Consider the following 26,520-nt stretch of genomic DNA (forward strand, 5'->3'; position numbering starts at 1 on the left):
TCGTATCCTTAGACTTTTGTTGTTCATTCCCTCAGTCGTGTCCAATTCTTTGTGACCCCATGGACTGAGTACACCAGCCTTCCTTGTCCTTCACTATCTCCCAGAGTTTGCTCAAACTCATGTCCTTTGAGTTGATGATGCTATCCTTAGACTTCCTGAATTCATTTATTAGTTCTAATAGGTTTCTGATGGTCTTTAGTGTTTTATTATAACTTTATTCATATAACATGAATAAGTTCTGGGGATCTAATATACAAAATAATGACTATAGTTACTAATACTGTATTATATTTTAAAATTTCTACAACAACAATAAAAAGTAACTATGTGGGGAGATGAATGTATTAACTAATCTAACCTTATTGAGGTAATCATTTTACAATATATATGATTATCAACTCATCACCTTGTATACCTTTAACTTATACAATGTCATGTGTCAATTATATCTCAGTAAGGCTGGAAAAATTATGTATAAGGTCAATCCTAAGTATTGATATATAGTTATGTTGATAATGATATGCTTAACTTTGTTTTAAATTATTTTTATAGAGATATAATAGACATATATAACTTTGTATTCATTTTGGGTTTACCACACAGCAATTTGATATTCATATATTACATTGTGAAATGATCACCACAATAAATCTAGTTAATATCCATCACCATAGTTACACATTTTTTCTTTTGATGAACTTTTAAAATCTACTCTGTTAGCAACTTTCAAATATACAATACAATATTATTAATTATAGTCACCATGCTGTGCATTATATCCCCATGACTTGTTTATAACTAAAATTTTACCCTTTATTTTTAAATGGTAAAATATACAAGGTAAAATGAGATTAAGGATGTTTAAGTTATTAGCTTCTCTTAAATGCATGTGAATTATATACTTTTGCCAGTAGTTGTTTATTTGATTTATATAATTTAGATGTCTTTGCCTAAGTTTTGTACACCCAGCTTGCAAAGCACTATTTAAATTACAAATGAGTCTTCATTATTCACCCTAGCAGTGAAGTTTATGTTCATAAAATCTGACAGCAAATGCTGCATTCCTCTCATTAATGTTATGGCCTTAATGTTATGGGAAAAAAAAAAACCAAACAGAAAAAAGCACATAACATTTGATTATTATCTAATCTGCCTATCCCCAGTAGCTTTTTTTCACCTGAACATCCAACATAAAATCATCTGATAACAATGTACCCTTAATTATTATCCCCTATTTTAAAAATTTTAAGTGTTTCTTATATAAAACTTACAGCACAAGCATGAATTTAAGAACATGTACCAGATTCTGCTATTAATATGTACCTATGAATGTAGCACATTCTCTTAATATAAGTAGAGAGAAACAGGTGAATGAAGATGAAAAAAATTCTGTCTTATCAATGTATAGAAAGTGTTCTTAGAACTAGAACTCTATGTAAAAATTGTGTTATTTCTATGGTCTGTTGTGTGTATTAGAAAATTTTCTGCACCAGGGTTCTTGTGCCATTTTGGTAGATCAGGGCCAAGGAGCAATTTCATTTCTCCACAACTTTACCTCCTACTGCCTGCCAGATTAATAATGAGAAAAATGACTCAGGGGAATTTGTAAACAGACTTTCCTTTCCATTAATATCAGTTGACCAGGGGAATTTGTAAAGACTTTCCTTTCCATTAATATCAGTTGACCATTTAAAGATTTTTATAACAAATTCTCCATCTTTACCTCTTGGAAATGTTCAGTGTTGACATATGCTCTTGGTCCAATACTATGCCAAGAATTAACATAAGTATGCCTGTTTATTGCCTTTATTTTCATAAAATAACATCAACTTCATCATCTTAGTTCACTGGAAATGCCAAAGGCTTCTCCTTTATTCAAGTTCATTATCTCCGTGAACACTACCATGAATCTTTTATGAAAGTGTAGTTGCAAAACATAATACACATATTGTCATAGAATATCGTCTGAAGGATATTCAGATCCTATTCTTCCAGAATTTATATTCTAATTCTTCCTCTTTATTCAAACAAGATAATTTCTCTATCATATTCCTAGCCTCTAAATGTCAGCTGACATCAAAGTTGGTCCTTTGTCTTTTCTTTTTACGTGGATTCTGAGGGTAAGCTCATTCAGTCTCATGGCATTGAATACAGTTCATAATGTTACACCTCCCAGATTACATCTCCAGCTAGTACTGCTTCCTCAAGAAGAATTTACAACTGCAACTGGTTATTCAATAGCTCTGTTTTGACACTGAATAGGAATCTCAAATTTAACATGTCCATAACTTGAGTATCTAACTTCCACCCCAAACCCCGACCCTAAATTGCTCACCCATTTGCCCTCAACATTTTTTAAATTTAATTTTATTTTTAAACTTTACATAATTGTATTAGTTTTGCCAAATATCAAAATGAATCCGCCACAGGTATACATGTGTTCCCCATCCTGAACCCTCCTCCCTCCTCCCTCCCCATTCCATCCCTCTGGGTCGTCCCAGTGCACCAGCCCCAAGCATCCAGTATTGTGCATCGAACCTGGACTGGCAACTCGTTTCATACATGATATTTTACATGTTTCAATGCCATTCTCCCAAATCTTCCCACCCTCTCCCTCTCCCATAGAGTCTATAAGACTGTTCTATACATATATACTGTTCTATACATCTTTGATTAAATGCTAACCAGCATTTAATATTTCTAGCTCTACTTTAAATATTTAAATACATAAAAATATGTGCATGTCTGCATATATGTATGTACACACACACACATTTCCCATTTCATATGCCCCTCTATCTCTTTGACCATATTATGTGCATGCTGAGTTGCTTCAATCATGTCCAACTCTATGCAACCCTATGGACTGCAGCCTACCAGGCTCCTCTGTCCATGGGATTCTCCAGGCAAGAATACTGGAGTGAGTTGTAAGGTCCTCCTCCAGGGGATCTTCCTGACCCAGGGATCGAATCGGAGTCTCTTTATGTCTCCTGCATTGGCAGGAAGGTTCTTTACCACTGGGAAGCCCCTTTGATCATACCACTCTCCTCTATTTTTTTTCCCTCCAATCACATTGGATATTCTTCAGAACTCTTTCTGAAGAGGTCTTCTCTCAGAAATCTACCTGGATCATGCCTTTATTTCATTTAGGTCTTTAATCAAATATCATCTTATTGTTAAGGCCTACCCTTACCATCTCATATAAAATGACTTCTCCCATCTTTGATTTTTTCATCCACAGCACTTATTGCTCACAAATTATTTATCACTTAGCACTGTTACTAAGCTTCACAAGAACAAGGATTTTATTTTATTCTTTCCTATTTTCCCAGCAGCTAGAACAGTTACAGATACATAGTAAGTACCGAATAAATTCTGATGAATAGAACCAGGCTGACCTAGGAGTTAGTATCCATAGCAGAAAACTTCATGGCAATGACATGAGAAATATGCCTTAGACTAAATCCATTGGCGAGCCCATGATACAACCTTAATGCATTAGGATTTCCAGAGCTTCTTAGGAGTAACTGCAATTAGGTTGCTGCAGAACTGGAGAAGCTAGTCTTGGTCAATCAGTGAAATGCTGATCACTTTCATTATAACCCCATCATAACTTCAGAGTATGGAAGCTGGAGAAAAGTGTAAGCTGTATGAAGCAGTGGAGAGTGTACTCTTTGGAGGTGCTGTAGAAGCAGTCTGCCTGCCTTAGTGTTTTAGCTCTGGAACTCCTAGCTATGTGACCTTTGGTAAGTATTTTACTTTTCTGGTGGTTCAATTTTCTTGCATGTCAAATAGAAACAAAAATAGTTACTAACCTTATAAATTTGCTATGATGATTAAATGAATTAATATACTTAAAACTTTTAGTATACAGTCAGTCCTCACAACAACTTTGTTATTATTATTTATGGTATTTTCTAGCAAATCTGTACTGAAATATTAAAGGATCATAGAAATACTAATCATGGCCATGAATCACACAGGTGAAAATTTGTCTTCTGATTAATTTCTATTATGCCTAAAAAGAGCAAGAAAATTAAAAATGTTAATCATGAAAATGAAAAATGCAGTATTTCAAGCTTCCAAAGCTGGGCTCCAGCCTTTGTCTTGAATAATGTGTTTATGATAAAAGCAAACTTTACTTACACAGTGGGACTCTAGCCACATCATCACTTCTCTTGGAGATGTTGAAAATAACACATTTAAGGAAGTCTTAGGCACTGACAGGATGGAGGCTTCATTATTCGAGTTAAAGACAGTCACATAATTGGAAGTATAACTCAGTCATTTCTGTGTGTGGCTGGTGTCAAAAAAAGAACAATCATGTCCTCTAAAAATCCCTTTATGTTATTGTTACAGCCAGAGTGAAGGGGCTGAGTCACTTACTAAGCCACCTGTTAAATCATGATGTTTCAAACTGTATCTACCTTCAGAGTATATTTAAGAGTGGGCTGTTCCTTAGTCATAACTGAAAACATTAGGTGGTACAGAGTGCAACATCCACAACTGGTATTTATTACTAAACTCTTACTGTAAGTCTCTAAGACTGTTTTGAAGTCTGCTGCTGCTAAGTCACTTCAGTCGTGTCTGACCCTGTGCAACCCCATAGACGGCAGCCCACCAAGCTCCCCCGTCTCTGGGATTCTCCAGGCAAGAACACTGGAGTGGGTTGCCATTTCCTTCTCCAATGCATGAAAGTGAAAACAGAAAGTAAAGACATTCAGTCATGTCCAACTCCTAGCGACTCCATGGACTGCAGCCTTCCAGGCTCCTCCATCCATGGGATTTTCCAGGCAAGAGTACTGGAGTGGGCTGCCATTGCCTTCTCCAGTTTTGAAGTCTAGGCAGCCCCTTTTAAGGCATATCCCTATAAACCAATATTAAAGTCAGTTGGGAAAGACACATTTGCAATTAAGAGATTTTAGCATTTTTGTCCTATAGAGAAACAGTATTATTTGTGAGGTTCTCTTTGAGAGCAATAGAAAATATTTACCATTTTGTATCAGACTATTAGAATGATACATCGATATAAGCCTTAATATTTCAAACTTGCAAAGTAATTTCTCTGATACTTATAGATTTTTTTGAATAAAGATGGAAGTAAGAAAATATATAGTATATATATGTGTGACACATTACAATATATACACATTTTATATATGTGTGTGTGATTTTCATCATCTTGGGATAAAGTGGCACTTTTTAAAACTTGATAGTAAAAATAAAAAACCTGAAGGAAACAGATTTTACTATAAAACAGCTGGAAAAAACTATATGTAACTGAGAGTTATTTGACTATATATTAAATAATCTTAATATATGAACGGGCTTCTCTGGTAGCTCAGCTGGCAAAGAATCCTCCTGCATTGCAGGAGACCCTGGTTTGCTTCCTGGGTCGGGAAGACCCCCTGGAGAAGGGATAGGCCACCCACTCCAGCATTCTTGGGCTTCCCTGGTGTCTCAGACAGTAAAGAATCTTCCTGAAATATGGGAGACCTGGGTTTGATCTGTGGATTAGGATGGTGGACTACAGTTCATGGGGTTGCTAAACACACATAAAAAAGATAAAATACATACTAAAAATTGGAAAAATTTATATGTAACTGACAGTTATTTGACTATATGTTAAATAATCTTAATATGTAAATAGATCTTAGAAACCATTGAGAAAGATAAACTTTCCAGTGTTCCAAAGACCATGAACAATTTATTCAAAGAGAAATGATATATCCTCCCCTTTTGAATTGACAAGTATTGATAATTTCCATATTGGCAAGACTATGGAGAAATAGTCATTTATATACAATGTTGCTATAAGTAGAATGGGTAAAATATTTTTGTAGAAAAGTATGGTAATATGAGTCAAAATTTGTGTGTTTTTTTTTTTTTTACTTAGTTTATCTTCGGAGAACTTATCTGGAGGAAGTAATCAGTCAAGTGTTCAAATATCTACCTACAACATTGTGATTCAAAATATTGTTTATAACAGTGAAAAAATGATAGGAACCTAAATATCCAACAATAGAAGATGTGATAACAAACTCTAGTATATTGAACTGGTGGAACACCCTGTAATCATTAAAACACATTCTGCAGAGATAGGCTTATGAACTTTGAAAAGCTAATAGACTTTTAATAGAAAAAAATATGCTACCAAATATCAGGAGCAATATGACAATAAATACGTATTATATATTTATAAATGTATATGTGTGTAGCCTGTATGTATGTATATCATCATTTTATTAATCAGTTTGTTAGTGGAGGTGGACAACCCAATAATGTTTCTGCTTTCATGGAGTGTGTGTTCTGCAATGGAAAGGCTAACAACAAACGCTGCATACAAATTAACAAAATAAATTCTAATTTGATGATTATTCTGAGGCAAAGAAGGAATAATTCCTGCATTAGGGAAAATGATGGCACTTTAATAAGGGAACTCTGGAAAGAGGCCTTCCAGGTAGTAAGGTTTGAATGGAGATTTAAGTGAAAAGAAAGAGCTAATTATGAGAGATCTGAGGAACACTGCCTTCTTGGAAGAAGGAACAGCAAGGACGAGGATTCTCAGACTGGAATAAGCTTGCAGGGAGGGCTGCAGCAGAAAAAAGGCCTCTATGATGGGGGTCCCTGCACCCCGAGAAGTGTGTGAGAGAAAGTCTGAGATCCTGGCAGTATAATGGCCCTGCTGGGTCCCGAGTATTTAAAAGAAAAAGTGTACTTTAATCTTAGTGCAGTCTATGAATTTTTTATAGTTACAAAAACAATGAAACAATTTTATTTTTAAAATTTCCTTGCCTTGGCAAGTAAAAATTCACATAGAATCTTCAGCATTGCCCTTTTAAGACAACACTGTTTTGTGTTCCCCAACAGTTTAACAGGGGATCAGGTTCACTGAATCGCAGCTAATTGTAAAGCTTTCAAAATTAGCAGAAATCTTCCATTAAGGGCCCAGTGATTATGTGTACTGGTTTTTCTGGCCTGAATGTTACTAGGTAAAAGATGCCATTACAGTGTAATCTCATGCATTTTAAAAGCTGTGTTATTCCTGATCATTTGAAGAAGCTGACTGAGTCTCTTATATTAGCAGAGATTCCCTAAACAGTAAATACTAACAATCCATTTTATTTTAAGGCACTTCACAGAAATTAGTGGATCTATGTAATTAGTTAAATGTTACTGAACGCCACTATTGCTTCATGCTAACTCTGCTAAATAAATATTAGTTGTAATTTTTGTATAAGTAATAATTTTGTCAAACTCAGAAAACTTTTTTATTTTAGGTTTATGACAAGTAATTTCTAGATGCATTTCCTTAATTTTATAATAATTGGTAGATGTGCCCCCAAATATCTAGTTTTAACCAATAAATACTGACCATTTTAAGCCATTTTCAATTTGATTCCAAATTATGTTATCCTCTTTTATATTTCTCAAAATTAAAAGAAAAAACTAGTCACACTAAAAATAATTGCTCTACATTTCTACCTTATTTTTAATTTTACCTTTCACATATATGAAGTGCTTTTAAAAATAAACCGAGTCAAACGAAGGGTATCATACATGGATCAGAAAAGCATTTTTGTATGTTAATTTTCTATGGTTGTGGAAATAACAAAACTAACACAATAAATAGCCTCATTTAAAAACTAAAAGTGAAGTCGCTCAGTCGTGTCCAAAATTTAAAAACTAAAGGGGTCGTGAAATTCTCCGCTTTCCAAGTTTAATTAAAATTACAAAATACAGCTTCTCTAGGTGAAACCACTTTTTAAAAAATGCTCAATGCTTTCCCACGTGTGTAAGAGAATACTTCTGTGTCATACAATACTGAACTTTTACGGCTTTCATTCTAATCACATGAATTTTAGAAAGGATTTTATGTGCTCAGTGTTAAACAATCCCTAATCTTCTAAATTGGTGTTGCCCATGCCTAGAAAATACTATTAATTTTGTTTTATATACCTTTTTTAGAACAGTACTCTTTAATAGAAATAGCTGCACGTGTAGTTTAAAATTTTCTAGAAGTCATTTAAAACAGGAAAGATAAATACAGGCATACCTCATTTTATTGCACTTTGCTTTTTGTGCTTTGCAGATGTTGTGGATCTTTTTTAAAAAAATAAAAATAAAAACAAATTGAAGGTTTGTGGAAATCCTATCTTGAGCAGGGCTTCCCTGGTGGCTCAGAAGGTAAAGAATCTGCCTGAAAGGCAGGAGACCCGGGTTCAATCCCTGATTGAGAAGCTCCCCTGGAGGAGGAAATGTCAGCCAGCTCCAGTATTCTTGCCTGGAGAATTGAATGGACACAGGACCTTGGCGGGCTACAGCCTAAAGAGTCAGACATGGCTGAGCAACTACCACTACCTCAAGCAAGCCTATGGGTGCCATTTTCTACAGGCTCTGCCCACTCTGTGACTCTGTCACATTTTGATATTTCAAACGTTTTCATTATTATTATATTGTGGTGACCCGTGATCAGTGATCTTTGATATTAATATAGCAAGAAGACTAAGACTCCCTGAAGGCTCAGATGATGGTTAGCATTTGTTAGCAACACAGTATTTTTGAATTACAGTATGTATATTGTTTGTTTATTTGTTTTTTAGACATAATGCTATTGCACACTTAAAAGAACAGTTCAGTGTAAGCATAACTTTTATATGCATTGGGAAACCAAAATATTTGTGTGACTCACTTTATTGTGATATTTGCTTTATTGCTGTGGTCTGGAACAAAACTAGGAATATCTCTGAGGCATGCCTGTAGGTGAAATCATATTAATAATGTTTTATTTAAACCAATATATCCAAAATATTCTCATTTCAGTATGTGGTAATAGCCACATTTCCAGTGCTCTATGGCCACCTGTGGCTTGCAGCTTCTAATTGGGAAGTGAAGCTTTAGAACATTCACTGATCTATGTTTTAAAAGAGTTCCTATAGTTTCTCCAAAAGGTAAACTATTTTTCATTTAACGAAGATAGTTAATAAGGCAGAAAGAAATTAAACAACTGATTAGGCAGTTATACACTGTGGCAAAACAACCAGCTGTATCACAGTATTTGGTTTGAGTTTTTGCATTTTCCTTTAACTAGGATGTTTTAGCCTGGGTAGGCAAAGTCTTGTATGCTCCAAGAACCTACTGTATTAATTCACCGAGACTTCTTTGCATTCCATTTTCCACAGATAACTCATTTCCTCTCCGGCCTATGACTTTAAACAAGCCATTTCTTCTACCTGGAATAATAAGTGAAGTGAAAGTTGCTCAGTTGTATCTGACTCTTTGTGACCCTGGACTGTAGCCTGCCAGGCTCCTCTGTCCATGGAATTCTCCAGGCCAGAATACTGGAGTTCTCTCAGTACTCTAGCCATTCTCTCCTCCAGGGGATCTTCCCAAGCCAGGGATCAAACCCAGGTCTCCCACATTGCAGGAGGATTCTTTGCCGTCTGAGTCACTGACTTTGAATGAATCATTCCTTCTACCTGGAATTCTCATTTTTCCAGCAGTCAAAACACCAGGGCTTCCTTGGTGGCTCAGATGCTAAACAGTCTGCCTGCAATGTGGGAGACCTGGATTTGATCCCTGGCTTGGGAAGATCCCCTGGAGGACAGCATGGCAATCCACTCCAGTATTCTTGCCTGGAGAATCCCCATGGACGGAGGAGTCTGGTGGGCTACAGTCCACGGGGTTGCAAAGAGTTGGACATGACTGAGAGACTAACATACACACGCATTTTTCACGCAGTCAAAACTCTACTTATATTCAAGGCTTGGTTCAAATGACATACCCTCAAGCAAGGCTATTGGTGCCATTTACTCTGTAACTTCACTGTAGACTCCCACAAGCAAATTAGTTGACTCTTCCATTGTGGCACTTGCATAGGATCTGTGTGTGTATTTCTTTCTATACCACCTGTTGATTCGGTATTTATATGATTATTTTACTTCCCTCTCCCTCCAACTGCACTATGGAGACACTGTGAGCAGGTAGTATACGTTATTCATTTTTGCCAGTCTGACATCAGTCAGAATATAATGCAAGAGAGGTTATTATTGTTTACATATTATATTTTGCCACCCCGAAGTATTATGTTATTTGACTTCTTTAGATAACTACAATTCTGAATTTTTTTCTGCAGCTATTAAAAATTCCCAAGGCACATTAACTTTGCATGTGTACCCACATATGTGATGTGATTCTCTAACTTCAGTGGGACCTCTCATAGGTGGTCACTTTTTCAAGGGCCATGACTGTTCATTAAAAAGACCATTCATTATCATTGTTTCCTTAAATATTCTACAGCTATTTTTCACAGTAGGAAATCATTTTCTACATCTTTTCCATGTTGTGTATTTAAATATTAGCTCCTCTAGATTGGAACCCTTTTCAAGAGCAATGATTATCTTTATTTTTATTCAACTCTCCCTGTAACACCAAAAAACAAGCATAAGGTAGATACTGGTTTCAATAAAAACATATTGGTGAACTCAAAATATTTCTCCATAACAGTTATGTATAATATTTGAGCATTACTAAATTGGCAATATAGTTAAATGTTTATATTGTCTAATTTATAATAAACCCTACTTAGTTATTCAAGTGCATGTGGTATGCCCATTTTATACTTGAATTCATTCATTTAGCACATTGAGTGCTACAAGTCTAGCAAATGTGCTGGAGACTGAGTGTGCATTAATGAATACAAGGAGTAAGATCCTGCCCTTTTATATTTTACAGTGTAATGAGAAATACAGATAGCAAATAAGTAACACATGTATACAGATAATGTTCTTAATTCAATGAGGAGCACATGATTGAGAAAGAATACCAAGGGGAATCCACATAGATGAAGTGGGTAGGGCCTCCATGAGTAAGGGACATGTAAACTGGATTGGGGGCAGGAGGAGAAGGGGACGACCGAGGATGAGATGCTGGATGGCATCACCAACTTGATGGACATGAGTTTGGGTAAACTCCGGCAGCTGGTGTTGGACAGGGATGCCTGGCGTGCTGCGATTCATGGGGTCGCAAAGAGTCGGACACGACTGAGCGACTGACCTGAACTGAACTGAAACTGGATCTGAAGAACTAACACAGAATTGGTATATGAAGATCAGGAGAGAGAGCATTCCCAGGAGAGCCAACAGCATGAGTAAGACAGAGCATGGTGCCTGCTGGGATTTCAGAGATGGCCACTGCAGCTAAGACTCTGTGGCTTGAAATGAAGGTAGAAGGTTGGGCAATGCACAGGATTCAGCTGAGATCTGTAGGCAACAATAGGTTTTTACTTAAAAGATTTTGTAATGAGGGTGTCATTAATATTTAACAGAAGAATCTGCAGAAGCAAGTGGAGGAGGGCAGGAGAGCAAACAGAATAAGAATAAGGGGCACACTCTGGGAGTTCCTAGGATAGAAGACGGTGACTTGGGCAGAGTCACAGCAGTGGTGAAAAGAGAGGAGAAGACAACATATTTTGGATTGATTTGGAGAAGACTTAAGGGATAGTACAGGAGGATTAAAGGCAGGTGAAGAATCAAGAAAGACTAACATGCTTCTGCTTTGCAACGTTTTGGTGTGTTAAAACTTTTTTTTTTTTTAATAGGCAAGACTAAGAGAGAAACACAATTAGGAGGCTGTAAGACAAACAAACTTGAAATTTAAGTTTGAGTTATCTGTTTGATACTCAATAAAATGCAGGATAAACACATTATTATAAATATCTGGGGCTCGAGGAAATTTAGGAGGACAAAAGTACAAATCTGGAATTCATTGACACAAGTAGATAGTCTTTAAAACTCATAGAACTGGATGAAAACCTCTGGAGAAAAAGTTTAGAGAAGGAAGGAGGGGGTCTCCAGACTGAACCCTGGGGAACATCTGTATATGAGCTCAGGCTGCCATAGTAAATACTATAGACTGGGTGACTTAACATCATTTAGTTCTGGAAGTTGGCAAGTCCAAGATCAAGCTGCCAGCAGATTTGGTTCTTGGTGAGTGCCTTCTCTTTGGCTTGCAGACATCCTTTTCTTTATGTTCTCAAATGGAGGAGAGACTGAGAGCTTTGGTGTTCCTCCTCCATTTATAAGGGCACTAATCCATCATGAGACCTTCACTCTCCTGACCTCATCTTAAGCTAATCACACCCCCAAAGCTCTCTCTCCTAATACCATCGCTCTGGGGATTAGGCTTCAACATGTAAATTTTGGGGAGATGAAAACATTTAGTTGATAACAACTGGCGTTTAGAGTTTTGTTTGAGGAGGCTGCACTGTAGAAGGAGGCATAAAGCCCAGACAGAATAGTGTCATTGGAGTCTTCTCATCCCAAAAATCTTTCTGTGGTTTTGTAATGCACTTTGGATAAAACATCAAAAGGCTTATTGTGATGTATAAATCCCAGTGTTTTGAAAAACGATGTGAACAACTCCAGGAAATGCTGCTGAAATGTAGCAAAATGGACTTAAATAATTTGGTGATGTCAATAAGACTGGCTTCCCTGGAGTGAAGGTATTTGAAGCCAGACTGGCCTGAACTGCCTGATACTTACAGAGGAGGGAGCTAGTGGAGACAAGGTTGTAATTGTGGCTGTCAAGGCAAGAGAGCAACATAGTAACTGGGAAAGAACATGGACAGAGAAAAGATACATTTAGCAGGGACATGCTCTTGCACATTTCCATATGGAAGTGGGGTGTATGCAGAGCAACATCAGCTTGCAAAATCTGGGCTCCAGTGTATCCCTGGATAAGAGTAGCTGCAGTGCCCTTGTGGTAGGAGTGGGACTCAGAAAGAGAAGCTGCAGTTGGGTGTTTGCCACCTGCACTATTTTTCTCCTTCCTATCCAGCAGGCAGCTGCTAGGAGCAACTGATAGGAAATTCCTGCTGACTTCACATGTTTTCTCTCACTATCTTTAGTTACCAGTCTGCTGTTTCTTTCTCATTCCTTACTTATCCAACTCTTATAGGTCTCAGCTTTCAGCCACTTTCTTTTTCATTCTTTTTACTTTCCCAGAATATATACAGCTTACTCTTATGAGGTTAATTGAAATCAGAAAAAGTTCAGTTCAAACTTTACCAGAACAGTTTTGTGATGTAATGATGCATAAGTAATAAGCCTCTATTTAATAGTTTTAATGGATAACCTCATTAATATTTTTACAACACACTTGAAGGAGAAAATGGTAGATTAGGCAGTGATTGATATTTATCTATTGAGCACTATATTTCATATGCTGGTATAAGTGCTTTATGTGAAATGTTATTTAAATTTCACAATAACTCAGTCAGCTATTATTTTCATCCTCATTGTATAGATAAAGAGGTTACATGAATTAAGATCATGCATTTGCAAGTCTTGGAGCCAGGAGTTCATTCAAGTAATCTGACACAAAGCCTAAGCTTTAACCCTTAAATTCTACTACATGAGGAGCCATTACATGGTATGGATGCAGGTCCAAGCAAAGTTCAGAATCATGTGGCTCCTCAGAGATGGTGCTCTCTGAAAGGATCAGTTTTATCCAAGTGCCAAATGGAGAGAACCATGTCTCTGTCTAAAACTTATAAGCAGTAGTAATAGCAGCAGCTGCTCTTAATACGAGTTATCCTCTGAATGGTGCCTGAGTGTCAGGCACGTCCCAACCACTTTACTTGTGGCATTTTCATTTCATCTTCCCAACAATGCTGTGCAGAGGGCTCATGCTGCTCTTCATCTCACAGACAAGGGAAATGGGATTCACAGTGGCTGAGTAATCCACAACCTAGCCACGAAGTGTAGGAGGACTCAATATTCCTCTGCAGTTTAAGTTGTCAGTCTCAAAATCTTGGATACTTTTACATGTTCAAAATTCTTACTGAGTATAGCCATTTCTCCATAGTCCATTTCTATTTTCTAAACCTTTTAATCTCAATTTGGGAGCCATCTGTAGGTGACGTTTTGTTGATTTTTAATGAAAGCAAAATATAGAAAGTCCATATTTTGAGCATTCTCAGTGAAGTTTATTTCCGTTCAAAATGTTTCCTTTTACTCATATTTAATAGTCAACTATTTGGACTTTATGTTTGTTTGTTTTCTTCTTCCCTGCTGCCTTTACTGGTAATTGTCCTGTGAAATATCTCTGTACTAATTTTTAGCCATCACTTTACTTTTTATATCATTCTCAACACTGTATACATTTGAAATGTAAATTCAAACATAATGCATAATGCCAGAAGTGGAACTAGTAATCTTTTATATAGTGATATAAAACTGTTTTGAAACACATGTTCTAGAACCATATGCTTTGGAATGTGAATAAAACAAAACAAAACTTTAGACAGAGAAATTTTCAGGTTCCATGTTTTATTCCTATAAAGAATAAGAATCTTTATTCCTTATAAGAATAAGCTCATCGTTTTTTTCATAAGCTATGACAAGTTTTATACTTGGCAGAAGAAAACAGCTTTAAAAGGCCTAAGAACAGGAATTATAACCTTTTTTTTTTTAATTTGAAAGCTATAGACATAGTAAAACTTTGCCTTTGATGAACAACTGTAATGTTTCAAAACATTTTCATTCACACATCAAGTACAATGATCTTTGTTATCACTCTTACAGTTACATAAGTTTATCTTTGCTTTTCAAAGGCTGTTTTGGTCTGCGGAGTGTAGCCTCAGAGAGCCAGATAATGTTATAAACAAGCAAGCCCAGAAATAACTAGATGGCAAAGACAGAACATTCTCCTTTTCTTTTCTTTTTTTTTTTTTTGTCATTTCGGCCCTTACTCAGGGACATCGCTCACAGTAGGGAACAACTCTGTGGATCCAAGAGGTGTCCCCATAGAGAATCAAAAAATACTACCCTCCCAAATCCAGTGCCACTCCTAAAGACAACAAGAAAGGATTCAGACAATTCCCAACAGTCAGTAGGAACATTAGCTGGAGAGTGCAACCCACATTTCTGTCCAGCCATGTTTTGGGGACCTCCCCACCCCCCGTGCCAGCCTGACTGTTAGGAAGCCAACAAGACAATCAAGAAGGCAATAGTCTTCCTGGAAAAGAATCAACAACCAATCGACCTCCAAAAGCAAATTCACAAGTCAGTTCAAAGATCTTACTAGGGCTTTCTGCCTGCCACTATGAATTTGGGAAGGAAAGGACCATCTGAAATTTTACTTTCCTCTCTCCACCAAGCACCGCTGATAGAAATCTAGCAAAGCTGACTTTGATAAGCATTCTTACCCTTGGCTGTCTTCTGCCAGTTTCCCCCAGGATTCCGCAGACTCTGGAGCGAGTGGGATATCCCAGCTGGCCTTCTCCTGGTCGCCAGGAGCTCATGAGGAGGCGGAAAAACAGTTTTGAGTCTACTCTTGTTATTGAGTGTTAGCCCTCCTCCCCGCCCCCCCCCCTTTTTTTTTCCACTAAAGCAGGTCGTAAATGGAAAAGTTTATCCAGGTTAAAAGTTCTCGCGTTGGCCGCTGTAACTCAGGATTATCCTGGATAAGGTTAACCTGCTTTTTCGGCCTCAAAACAATAGGATTCAGCTGATGCTTCACGCCGGGCCCAGTCCAGCTTCAGGCGGACCCACACTGACCTGGAACCAGTCGGGTCTCTCTCTAACTTGTCCGAAGTCCAGCCCCAAACCCGGTCCGTTTCTGGGTCGGACCGCAGTCAGACCCCTAGTTTGGTCCTGTTTCTATGTTGGACCCAGTCCGACTTCCGAAGATTTCCGTGCGGAGTCTGAAGCCCGGGAGACATTGAGAGCGAAGGACCCAGCACCTCCGAAGGCGAGGGGGCGGGAAGGATGCGCGCTCAGCACTCTGCAGGTACCGCGGCTGCTTGCTAGTGGCTCCTGGGGCCCTGGGCGTCTGCTTCGGTTCTCACACTAAGAGCTTTCAAAAGATAAACTGAGGCGTGTTAAAAAATTTTAAAGTTTATAGGAGCAAAAGTCAATTCAGTCGGGCAGCATCCACCCTAACAAATAGAAAGGGGCTCCAAGTTGAAAATGCAGAAGGGAGCAGGAACAAGGAAAATGGACCAAAAAGCGCGTTGGTTATAGCAGTTACTTTGGGTCGTCAGGCAGATTACTTAACTAGCTCTGATCTGGCAACTGATTGCTGACTGGTGTTTCTGATGCTGTTTCTGGGACAGCCAGCGCTGTTTGGTGATGTGCTTAGCATGAACCACTCCATTTTGGGCTTCTTGTTTTAAATAAAGAATAGTCTTTTCTAATGCAGTACAAAATAGAAGAATAAAACTTGAAAAAGAAGCAGAAAAAGGTATCTTACTGGCTTATACGGCTTAGAAAAGACAAGGTACCTTAATACATCCCCCACGGCTCCACTCCTTTCCAAGTGTTGTACATTACCAAATGTTACAGGACTGATTTCACAACAGAGGGGTGCCTACGTGCCTAACAACATTATTAGTTCCTTCTGTTCTTCTTTGGTGTCTCCTTATCCACAGCCAATCTTCAGCCTGTAAGCGTGTTCAGATCTTGCCCATCCTAAAAACAAACTTCCTGTACTAGAAATGTAGATTTTCATCCCCAGAACCTCTGGATCACAAACTTTTGGGTGAGAGTGTGGGGTATGTCTTTTTATCAGCTTACTCTCTGTGCACTGAAATTTGACACTGACTTACAAGATAAAAGTAACAGGACTGAGTAATTAAATACGATAGAGCTGCTTAAATCCAGGGGTTCTTCAAAGTTTGCTGTAGGTAATGAATGGTGATATTAATTGAGGTATGAAGGACAGTTGAAAGGATGAAGACTTCAGTTTGGATACAGTGTATTTGAGATTTCTTGATGACATTAGGCACCAGGACAGGTAACAATTTAGAAACCATCAGTATATATTACTACTAGTGGTTATGACTATGAATGAATGAGATCATCCCAGGGAATCACAGTGCAAGAAAGATCGGTCAAGGATAGAATTCTGTGGGATACCAGTTTCAGGGGCACTCAGGTGAAGAAGTAATTATGGGGTTGGGGTTAAGAGTAGAAGTCCAATATTTTATGGAAGAAAAGTTTCATGATTAAAATTTTAAGGAGCGAAGATTCACCCATGTTATAATACTGCCATCCAGTAAGAATTTTATTTAGCAGCATATTGAGATCATTGTGCCTTTGAAAAGATAAGATTCTGTACAATTGTGGAGGCAGAAACAGGTTTGGGATTGAATGATTAGTAAAGATATGGAGAGATAAAAATTTATACTACATATGGAGGATAAACCAGAAAGAGAGATAGGGAGATACCTGGGGACGATTCATATGTTCAGAGACAATAATTAATATTATTCCAATATTATAAGATGGAGAATCATCATGGTGATAAAATCCACTGAAAGCAAACTTTTGTATTTATAGAACTATCCAGAATCCAATCATTTGCTTTCCTTTCATTATGACTGTACTTAATTAACCTCTTATAATCTGTAAGAGTTATGCCTAACTCTTAATAATCAAGGGAGAAACTCACTTTTGTTTTAGAGTATGTTTCATAATTTTTAATCTCTATATTCTCAACAAAAGCTTATATTGTTAATATGAATAAAGTAATTTTACCACTACACAATTTTTTACATCAAATATTCATAATAAACATTGAAAAAAAATTAAATCAAGAAGAAAATATCTCTGCAAAAAGTCAAATTTACCCAATTATAAACTAATACAATTATGTAAAGTTTAAAAATAAAATAAAATTTAAAAAAAATCATAAAAAATTTTCAATAATTTTATGTATTGAGTTGACCAAAAGATTCATTTGTGTTTTTCCATAACATCGTACAGCAAAACCCAAACAAATTTTTTGGCCAACACAATATTATTAAATTTATTCTTTAAAAAGCTTGCAATATATAGCAGAGTAGGGTCTGTTCAACCCTATCACATTTTTAAACTGCTATTGAAACAAATCAAATTCAAATCAGTAGTCAGTTGATCTGGTTTTATCTTTGAGGATAAATCTTCCCATTAAAAAAAGGTTTATACACTATGTACCACCTTTAGTAACTTTATAATTCCTTGAATCCTGTAATGTTTTATTTCTGAGGTTTTGATTTTGCATATCCTTTGATGGTAGAAGATCTGATCTAAAGGCTTTTCTGAGTTAGAAAAAAATAACTCTGCTTTCCATAGTTTGGAGAAGGAAATGGCAACCCACTCCAGTATTCTTGCCTGGAAAATCCCATGGACGGTGGAACCTGGTAGGCTTCAGTCCATGGGGTCCCAAAGAGTCAGACACGACTGAGCGACTTCGAAAGCTAGCAAATATCTTCGGAGAAGGCAATGGCAACCCACTCCAGTACTCTTGCCTGGGAAAATCCCATGGACGGAAGAGCCTGGTGGGGCAGTCCATGGGGTCGCTAGAGTCGGACACGACTGAGCGACTTCACTTTCACTTTTCACTTTCATGCATTGGAGGAGGAAATGGCAACCCACTCCAGTGTTCTTGCCTGGAGAATCCCAGGGACGGGGGAGCCTGGTGGGCTGCTGTCTATGGGGTCGCACAGAGTCGGACATGACTGAAGTGACGCAGCAGCAGCAGCAAATATCTTAGCTCTGACAATATTTGTTATAAAATCTCCTGTGCTCCAATGTATTTTATTACAGTACATGGTAATTATCATGGAACATGCAACAGATAACTTGCATTCAGGTTACTCAAAACCACTGCTTTAAAGAAGAAAAGGAATCAATCTGTTTCCATAACGGTGTTTGTGTGTAAGTGTGCATATATATGAAAAGGATAAGGTAGGTTAAATTAATAGCAACTCTAAGCCACACTTTCTGAGCACCACTCCTCCGTAGGTGCAGGAAATGGTCAAAAGTTACACAAATTAAAGGATTTGCCTCAAATTAGATAAAAAGTATGTTTTATCCTCAGGGGCCTATACCTTCATGCTCCTTCTTCTGACTCTGTACCCACAGCAGTCCTACATAAACAAATCTCTTTTCTTAGAAACAAATATTTCAACTCTTGCTCTACTAAATAAGAAAGTCTCTGAATAAGACATGACATCAGTATTTTTGTCATCTTCATGTTTCTCTTCTGGAATAGTAATATACATGATGAAATTTATATATATATTATGTGACTTATTTTAGAATATCCCTCAGTAAACTTATCTGAATAGAGCTATTCTTATCACATTGGTTATAGTTGCTTGTATTGAAGACTTTTAAACACTATATATAGATTTGTTTAAAAAATTAATGTCAGTTATTTCCTTGATTGATCATTCTAGCCTGACCTGAATTGGAATGGTATATTCATCCAGTCACTCAGTCATATTCATTGAGGGCCTGTCTTATGTACACATTGATCCAGATTCTGGAAATTGAGCAGTGAACAAAACAAAGTCTTTGCCTTGAGGAAACATGCTGAATAATGAAGGGGAGAGACAACTTGAGAGCATTTGTAACATTTTAGAAGTTTTTATTGATCAATTTTAATTTTACTAAAGAAAACCCATGTTCTCTTGCAGTTTCTAGGTCAATGTTATTGCTAGAAAGTGTAAAGTGCCCTCTTCTGAATAATGTAAATCTAAATCCAATAGTGTGATATAATTATGTATAGATTTTTCAGCTGAAGTGGCCTATAAAACTCTTCATAATTAGAAATATAACATTTAATTCCTCTGTTTTTCTTTTCCTTTTCTTCCCCAAACTAATTGGATATATCTCCCTAAGTCTGAGCTGAGAGTTGTTGTAAGGGAATAAATTTGTAACTACAGTAAATAATAATATTTTGTAAGTTGGTTTTAAATAGTTTATTATATACTACAGCATTTAGTGAACAAACATAGCCTTAAGGTCTTAAAAATTGTTTACTGATAAATTCTCTCATTTGGAATATATACTTTCCAGTAAGACCTCCCAATTGAGAAGGAGGAGGAAAGATATCTTCCTTTTTATGTTTAATTCATTACACAATTAGAAACATGTTCATTAAATAAAATTTAGAAATCAGGAAAATCTACATTTCATATGGAAGCCTGACACTTCTCCCATTAGGTAATGTCTATCTATGATTTATTTCAATAATAAAAATGATTCTACATTCATAATAAACCGAGATTTGAGATTAAAATCATTTACTTTCACATGCAAAAAAGTCTTTGATTTCTTAAGCGAAAAAATGAAGATCAAAAGTCAGAACTTTTAAGTGTATGAGGTTTAAGGATGAAAGACTGTCTTTTCATCTAGTGGAGAAAAACAGCAGGGGATCAAATAGGTCAGGACTAATTGGATCCCATTTTAATAGGTTAACTTTTTTATTGCGTATTTTCAAAAAACTGTCCAAAAAAATCTTTAATTCCTTTCCTGAGAGAAGAATTCATGATATGGCTTTAAAAATTTCTTGATCAATAATGAATTCCAAAGAAATGAAAATACAGTAACATGTATTATAGATAAAAAGTTTTGCTGAAGCCATTACATATCAAGAAGACTTTAAGAGACCATACTTAATTATAAGTCCCAATTAAATCTGCAAAAATATCATGAGATCTGCTCACCTTGGTTTGTGTCTGTGCTTCTTTAGATAAACCTGGTTTCTTCATAGTTTTTTAAGTCAAATATAAAAGGTTTAAATGTAAAAACATGCATTTTGTGTCTTTTTCCTTAAACTTGACTCAGTCACAATGTATCCTGATGAAATTATGATACCACATTCTTTATGACTGGATTATGAGAATGGGGACCCTATAGGCTATATGCCTGGTAGAAGAATGGAAAAACCAGCTTTTTCTCTCCTACTGGTATGTGGGGGCTTCCCTGGTAACTCAGCTGGTAAAGAACCCTTCCTGTTTTGGGAAGATCTCCTGGAGAAGGGATAGGCTACCCACTCCAGTATTCATGGGCTTCCCTGGGGGCTCAGATGATAAAGAATCTGCCTGCAATGGGGGAGACCTGGATTTGATCCCTGGATTGGGAAGATCCTCTGGAGGAGGGCGTGGAAACCCCCTCCAGTATTCCTGCCTGGAGAATCCCTATGGACAGAGGAGCCTCGCAGGCTACAGTCCATGGGTTCGCAAAGAGTCCTACACAACTGAGCAACTAAGCACAGCACAGCATCAATATGTGATTCAAAAAAAAAGCACATCAATGACCACTGTTGTTTCTACAATGGCTACTTATGCTACTACCAGCTAAACCTTATTTGTACTTGCTATGTGCAATCATTTACTCCCCTTATCAATCATGTGAGACAGTTACTCTTATTAGATAAATTTCATATATGAGACACTAAAGCACAGAAATGTAAAGTAGCTGCTAAGTCGCTTCAGTTGTGTCCAACTCTGTGTGACCCCATAGATGGCAGCCCAACAGGCTCCCCCGTCCCTGGGATTCTCCAGGCAAGAACACTGGAGTGGATTGCCATTTCCTTCTCCAATGCATGAAAGTGAAAAGTCAAAGTGAAGTTGCTCAGTCGTGTCCGACTCTTAGCGACCTAATGGACTGCAGCCTACCAGGCTCCTCCATCCATGGGATTTTCCAGGCAAGAGTACTGGAGTGGGGTACCATTGCCTTCTCCAGTAAAGTAGCTAGCCAAGATTATATATCTAATCAGTGTCAAAGTCAAGATTTGAACCTAGCTATCCTGGCTTCCCTAGTGGCTCAGAGGTTAAAGCATCTGCCTCCAATGAGGGAGACCCAGGTTTGATCCCTGGGTTGGGAAGATCCCCTGGCGAAGGAAATGGCAACCCACTTCAATATTCTTTCCTGAAGAATCCCACGGACGGAGGAGCCTGGTAGGCTACAGTCCATGGGGTCGCAAAGAGTCAGACACGACTGAGCAACTTCACTCACTCACTCACTCATCCTGGCTCTAAAGCTGTACAGACCCATGTATTAATAAAACACTAACATGAACTACATGACAAAACCATAATATATTGAAATTAAATTATCACCTTTGTTGAATTTCCGCTTGCAAAATTCTGGATAAATTTTGTCATTTTGGGGGGTTCTTGTTTGTTCAGACGATTCTGTTACAACACTAGGAATTAGGAATGAGGTCAGGGAGCTGCCTAAGGAAATTAGAGTTGAGGAATATAAAATGCAAAACCATTTAAAAGAAGCAGAAATCAGTCGAAGTGTAGAGGTGGTCATTGGAGGAGAATATATTTTTCTAAGGGAAACATTTTTTTTTTTGACTAGCATGTGTATGTTCAGAGTGAGGCTAGACCATTTGTAAAAGCTCCTATGGAGGAGGGGGGAATTCTATACATGGAGTTTTAAGATTGTCATATACTTCCTTGTGCCTTCTTGAATGGATGCTTTTTAATTACCTTATGTTTTACTCAAGCACTGCTGCTGCTGCTGAGTCACTTCAGTCGTGTCCAACTCTGTGCGACCCCATAGACGGCAGCCCACCAGGCTCCCCCGTCCCTGGGATTCTCCAGGCAAGAACACCGGAGTGGGTTGCCATTTCCTTCTCCAATGCATGAAAGTGAAAAGTGAAAGTGAAGTCATTCAGTCGTGTTTGACTCTTAGCAACCCCATGGACTGCAGCCCACCAGGCTCCTCTGTCCATGGGATTTTCCAGGCAAGAGTATTGGAGTGGGGTGCCATTGCCTTCTCCAACTCAAGCACTAGATAGGAATAAATTGGATGCGTATGTTCATATTTTTAATTCGTGATCAGATACTGAATGAGGAATATTTTTAATCTATGTTATAAAATATCTCTGGTTAAAAATAACATATGAGTCATCAGCCATGATGGAGTATTCAGCATCTAAAAATCACGATGCTATTTAAATATTCTTTTGTGTCAGTTTGACTGAGTCATTCATACATAATTGAAAAGAAATTGCTTTTTTTTTTTAATAGAATTCCATGTCGTAGCTGATAGTTACAAGTGGCTTTGAGGTATCAAAATTCAACCTAGTAGTAATCACAGCAAAAATTGTTTTTCTTAGAAATTTAAGAATTCTTAAATATTCAGAAATGGCTAAGACAACAGAAATGTGTATGGAAGAAGATGTGTTGTGAGTTTTGCATACTTTTATGATTCATACTGAGAGTTGTTAATAACAGCATAAGCAGTTGGTTGATCACTTAGTGTTTATACCCCAACATTCCTTTTAGAATGTTTTTAGAAAGACTGTTTTTAGATAGAGTTATATAAATGCATAAAAACCAGAACAAGAAAAATGTTATTTCCTTTATTTACTCATTGTTATAAAAATTTTAATTCTGTGAAATATTTCTATGTTATATTGAGCCCTTATGTGGCAGAAAGTATTAGAAATGTATATTGAGTTTAGTTGCTGTATTAGTTATCCATTCCTATTTAGCTGCTATCCATCCCTGCATAAACAATTATGCAGTTTTATAAAACTCAAAACCAGCTGACTTAAAACAACAATATTTGTTATCTTATGGTCCCTGTTGGTAGGGATTTGGGGTGGTTTAGCAGGTTCCCCAGACTTAAGGTCTCTCATAAGTCTGCAATCAAAGCATCCTCCAGGGCTGCAGCCATCTCAGTCTCACACAGGGAAGCAGTGGCTTCTGAGTTCACTTACATGAGCTCACAAGCTTTATGTCTTGGCTGCTTGTTGACATGAGACATTAGTTTCTTGCCATGTGGATGTCCCCATAATGATACTTGTAAGGGGCAGCTTCCCCCTAAGGGTTGAAAGAGAAAGACAGAGACACAGAGAGAGATCACAATTTTTGCAGCCTAATCTTAGAATCTCGTCACTTACATCTCGTCACTTTTACTATGTTTTCAACAGATCCAATTCATATTCAAGGGGAGACTAGTACACAAACCTATGGAATTTAGGAGATGGGATCATAGAGATTCGTTTTAGAGTCTCTCTACCCCAATTTCCAAAGATATATTAAACAATATTGCAAAATAAGTGAGATGTATCCTTTCTCCCCTTTCCCTTTTTGATAATTTTCTCCTTTATGGAATTCTCTCCCTGAGTGTTACCTCTGGTCTGAAATGATGCACCTCCTTTCCATGATTGATGAAAATTTGCTTTGAGCTATTATCCATCGGTAGGTACTTGTTGAAGTAATGTTTCATATGCAAGACATTCGGCAAATGCATTGTGGACAGTGAAAAAGGATCAGCCCTTTCCCATTGAGTTTGTACTTGAGATGTTTGAGATTGGATAGAATCTGTGGAAATGATTCACTTAGTGTTAGTAACTAATTCCAATAATGTGTCATCTTTCAATGCCCTAGAATAGAAAAATAATTTATAATAGGAGAATATAAGTTGCTGGGGCCTGAAGGAGATTACTTTTTGGCAGAGGCCTTAAGAAAGCTTTGCTACAACCATACAGTCAGCTGTTAACTCCAAGCCTCCTTCCATGACCTTGGGGTTTTTTGAATCAATATATTTTTGAAAATCCACACAACATAGAAAGGTAGATAAATCTCTGCTAATAGAGTTAGAGTTTATATGGAAAGAAAACACATAGAATGATAATATAAGGCATATATATATACACATAAATATAAAAGAAATTCAGTGGATGCAATTTTTGAAAATTATATTTGGCGTTTTTATTTTAGGGTACCAAAACAACCTAACAAACTCCTGGCTGGGCTGGTCAAGAAAGTGTTGTTTGTTCTGAATCTGTAGTGTCCTCATACATCCTGTGATTCAGGCCAAGCCTACTCTGGCTTGCATTTATAATATCCCCTTTGGTAGACTGAATAATGGATCCCAAGACATCCACATCATAATTCCCAGAACTTGAAAATATGTTACCTAACATGGTAAATGGGACTTTGTAGATTATGTCTAAGGATCTTGAGATGGGGAGATTGTTCCAAGTTACTTGGGTGATTCAGTGTTATCTTAAGAGTCCTTCTCAGAGGGAGGCCAGAGGGTTAGAGTCGGACAAAGGGGATGTGAAGGTGCAAACAGAAATCAAACTGATGTTCTTTGAAGTTGGAGAATGGGACTATGAATCAAGGAATGTAGGTGTCCTTTATAAGCTGGATAAAACAAGAAAGTAGGTTCTCCACTGAAGTCTCCAGAAGGAACACAGCCCTGCCACCACCTTGATTTTCAGGTTTCTGGTCTCCAAAACTGTAAGAAAATAAACTTGTTTGGTTTTAAGTCACCAAATTTGTAGTAATCTGTTAAAGCAGCAATAGAAAATTAATAAACGTCTTCCCCCGGGCATTCTTTTTATCCACCTCCGGGCTAGTTTGCTCTGTCCTTCTGGGTAGTCCTCTTGGGTCTACTACATTTCAGGATGCACTTTTCCTATGCAGCCAACAGCTAGTCTTCGGAATGAGTGTGTGTGCACACTTGTGTGCGTGTGTGTGCATGCGTGCTTAGAGGTTAGGGAGTGAGAAAGACAGGCTTTGGTGCTCGTGTCTGAAGATGTCAAACATCCTGAAAAACAAAGATACCATACTGTACACACAAAAAGGCAACAAATTTTGGTGAAGATATAGAGAAATTGGAACCCTTATACACTGTTGGTGGGAATGCAAAATAGTGTAGCCACTATGAAAAACTAGTAGAGATTCCTCAAAAAATTAAAGTAGAGATTCCTCAAAAAATTAAAGATGAGGTACCATGTGATCCAGAAATCTTATTTCTGGATCTTTACGCACAAGTATTTAAATCGTAATCTCAAAAATATTTGTCACTGTGACACTAGTCAGAGCAGCTGAGATGTGCAGAAGATCCACATGGATGAATGGATAAAGAAAACGTGATGTTTACACACAGAGACTTACACATATACACGCACGTGGAATATTATACAGACTTAGAAGGAAATCCTGCTAAATGCAAGAACATGAATAAACCTTGAGGATATGCTCAGTAAAACAAGCCAGTCCTAGAAGAACAAACTCTGCATAATTCCATGTATATGAAATACCTAAAATAGTTCAAGTCATAGAAGGAGAGATTAGTGGTTTCCAGGGGCTATGGAGATGAGAAAATGAGGAGTTGCCAACCAACAAGTATAAAACATCCATTATACAAAATGAGTAAGTTCTAGAGATCTGTGCAACATCGCGCCCACAGGTACTAGTGCTGCGTTGTGCACTTGAAATTGTGTTAAGAGGATAGAACCCATTTTGAATGTACTTAAGGTATGTAAAAAAATATATATATATATATATATATATTTATTTTTTTTCCTTTCAATAATGCGAATAATGCCCCCATTAAGAGAAGATGCTTTTTGATTCTGGCAGAACTTTTCTTTACAGTTTTTTATCAAGGCCTGGTGCAGTGCTTGCTTGAGGATGTGGGCACGCCTGTTACAGTACCAGTTCTTGGCCTTTGGGCCTAAAAAGGATGGAGGCTCGTGACACTGTACACGAGGCAGGGATCAAGACCATCCCCATGGAAAAGAAATGTAAAAAAGCAAAATGGCTGTCTGAGGAGGCCTTACAAATAGCTGTGAAAAGAAGAGAAGCTAAAAGCAAAGGAGAAAAGGAAAAATATTCCCATTTGAATGCAGAATTCCAAAGAATAGCAAGGAGAGATAAGAAAGCCTTCCTCAGTGATTAATGAAAAGAAATAGAGGAAAACAACAGAATGG

The 26,520-nt window shown here is 37.3% G+C and overlaps 1 protein-coding gene across 11 annotated transcripts in view; it reads left to right on the plus strand.

Moving 5' to 3' along the window:
• The window catches only part of PPFIA2 (PTPRF interacting protein alpha 2), a 493,970-nt gene that overhangs the window by 58,042 nt on the left and 409,408 nt on the right, over window positions 1–26,520 (plus strand). For 3 of the 11 annotated variants that reach the window (XM_044941882.2, XM_044941883.2, XM_044941886.2), the window contains exon 1: window positions 15,492–15,792. The exons of the other annotated variants lie outside the window; for them this stretch is intronic. In XM_044941882.2, the coding sequence (XP_044797817.1) occupies window positions 15,514–15,792 (279 nt within the window). In that variant the 5' untranslated portion in view covers window positions 15,492–15,513. Of the gene's footprint in view, window positions 1–15,491; window positions 15,793–26,520 lie in introns of those variants that run through there. 11 annotated transcript variants of the gene reach the window in all.

Source organism: Bubalus bubalis, chromosome 4 (genome assembly GCF_019923935.1).
Source record: "Bubalus bubalis isolate 160015118507 breed Murrah chromosome 4, NDDB_SH_1, whole genome shotgun sequence".
In the NCBI taxonomy this organism is placed as follows: domain Eukaryota; kingdom Metazoa; phylum Chordata; class Mammalia; order Artiodactyla; family Bovidae; genus Bubalus; species Bubalus bubalis.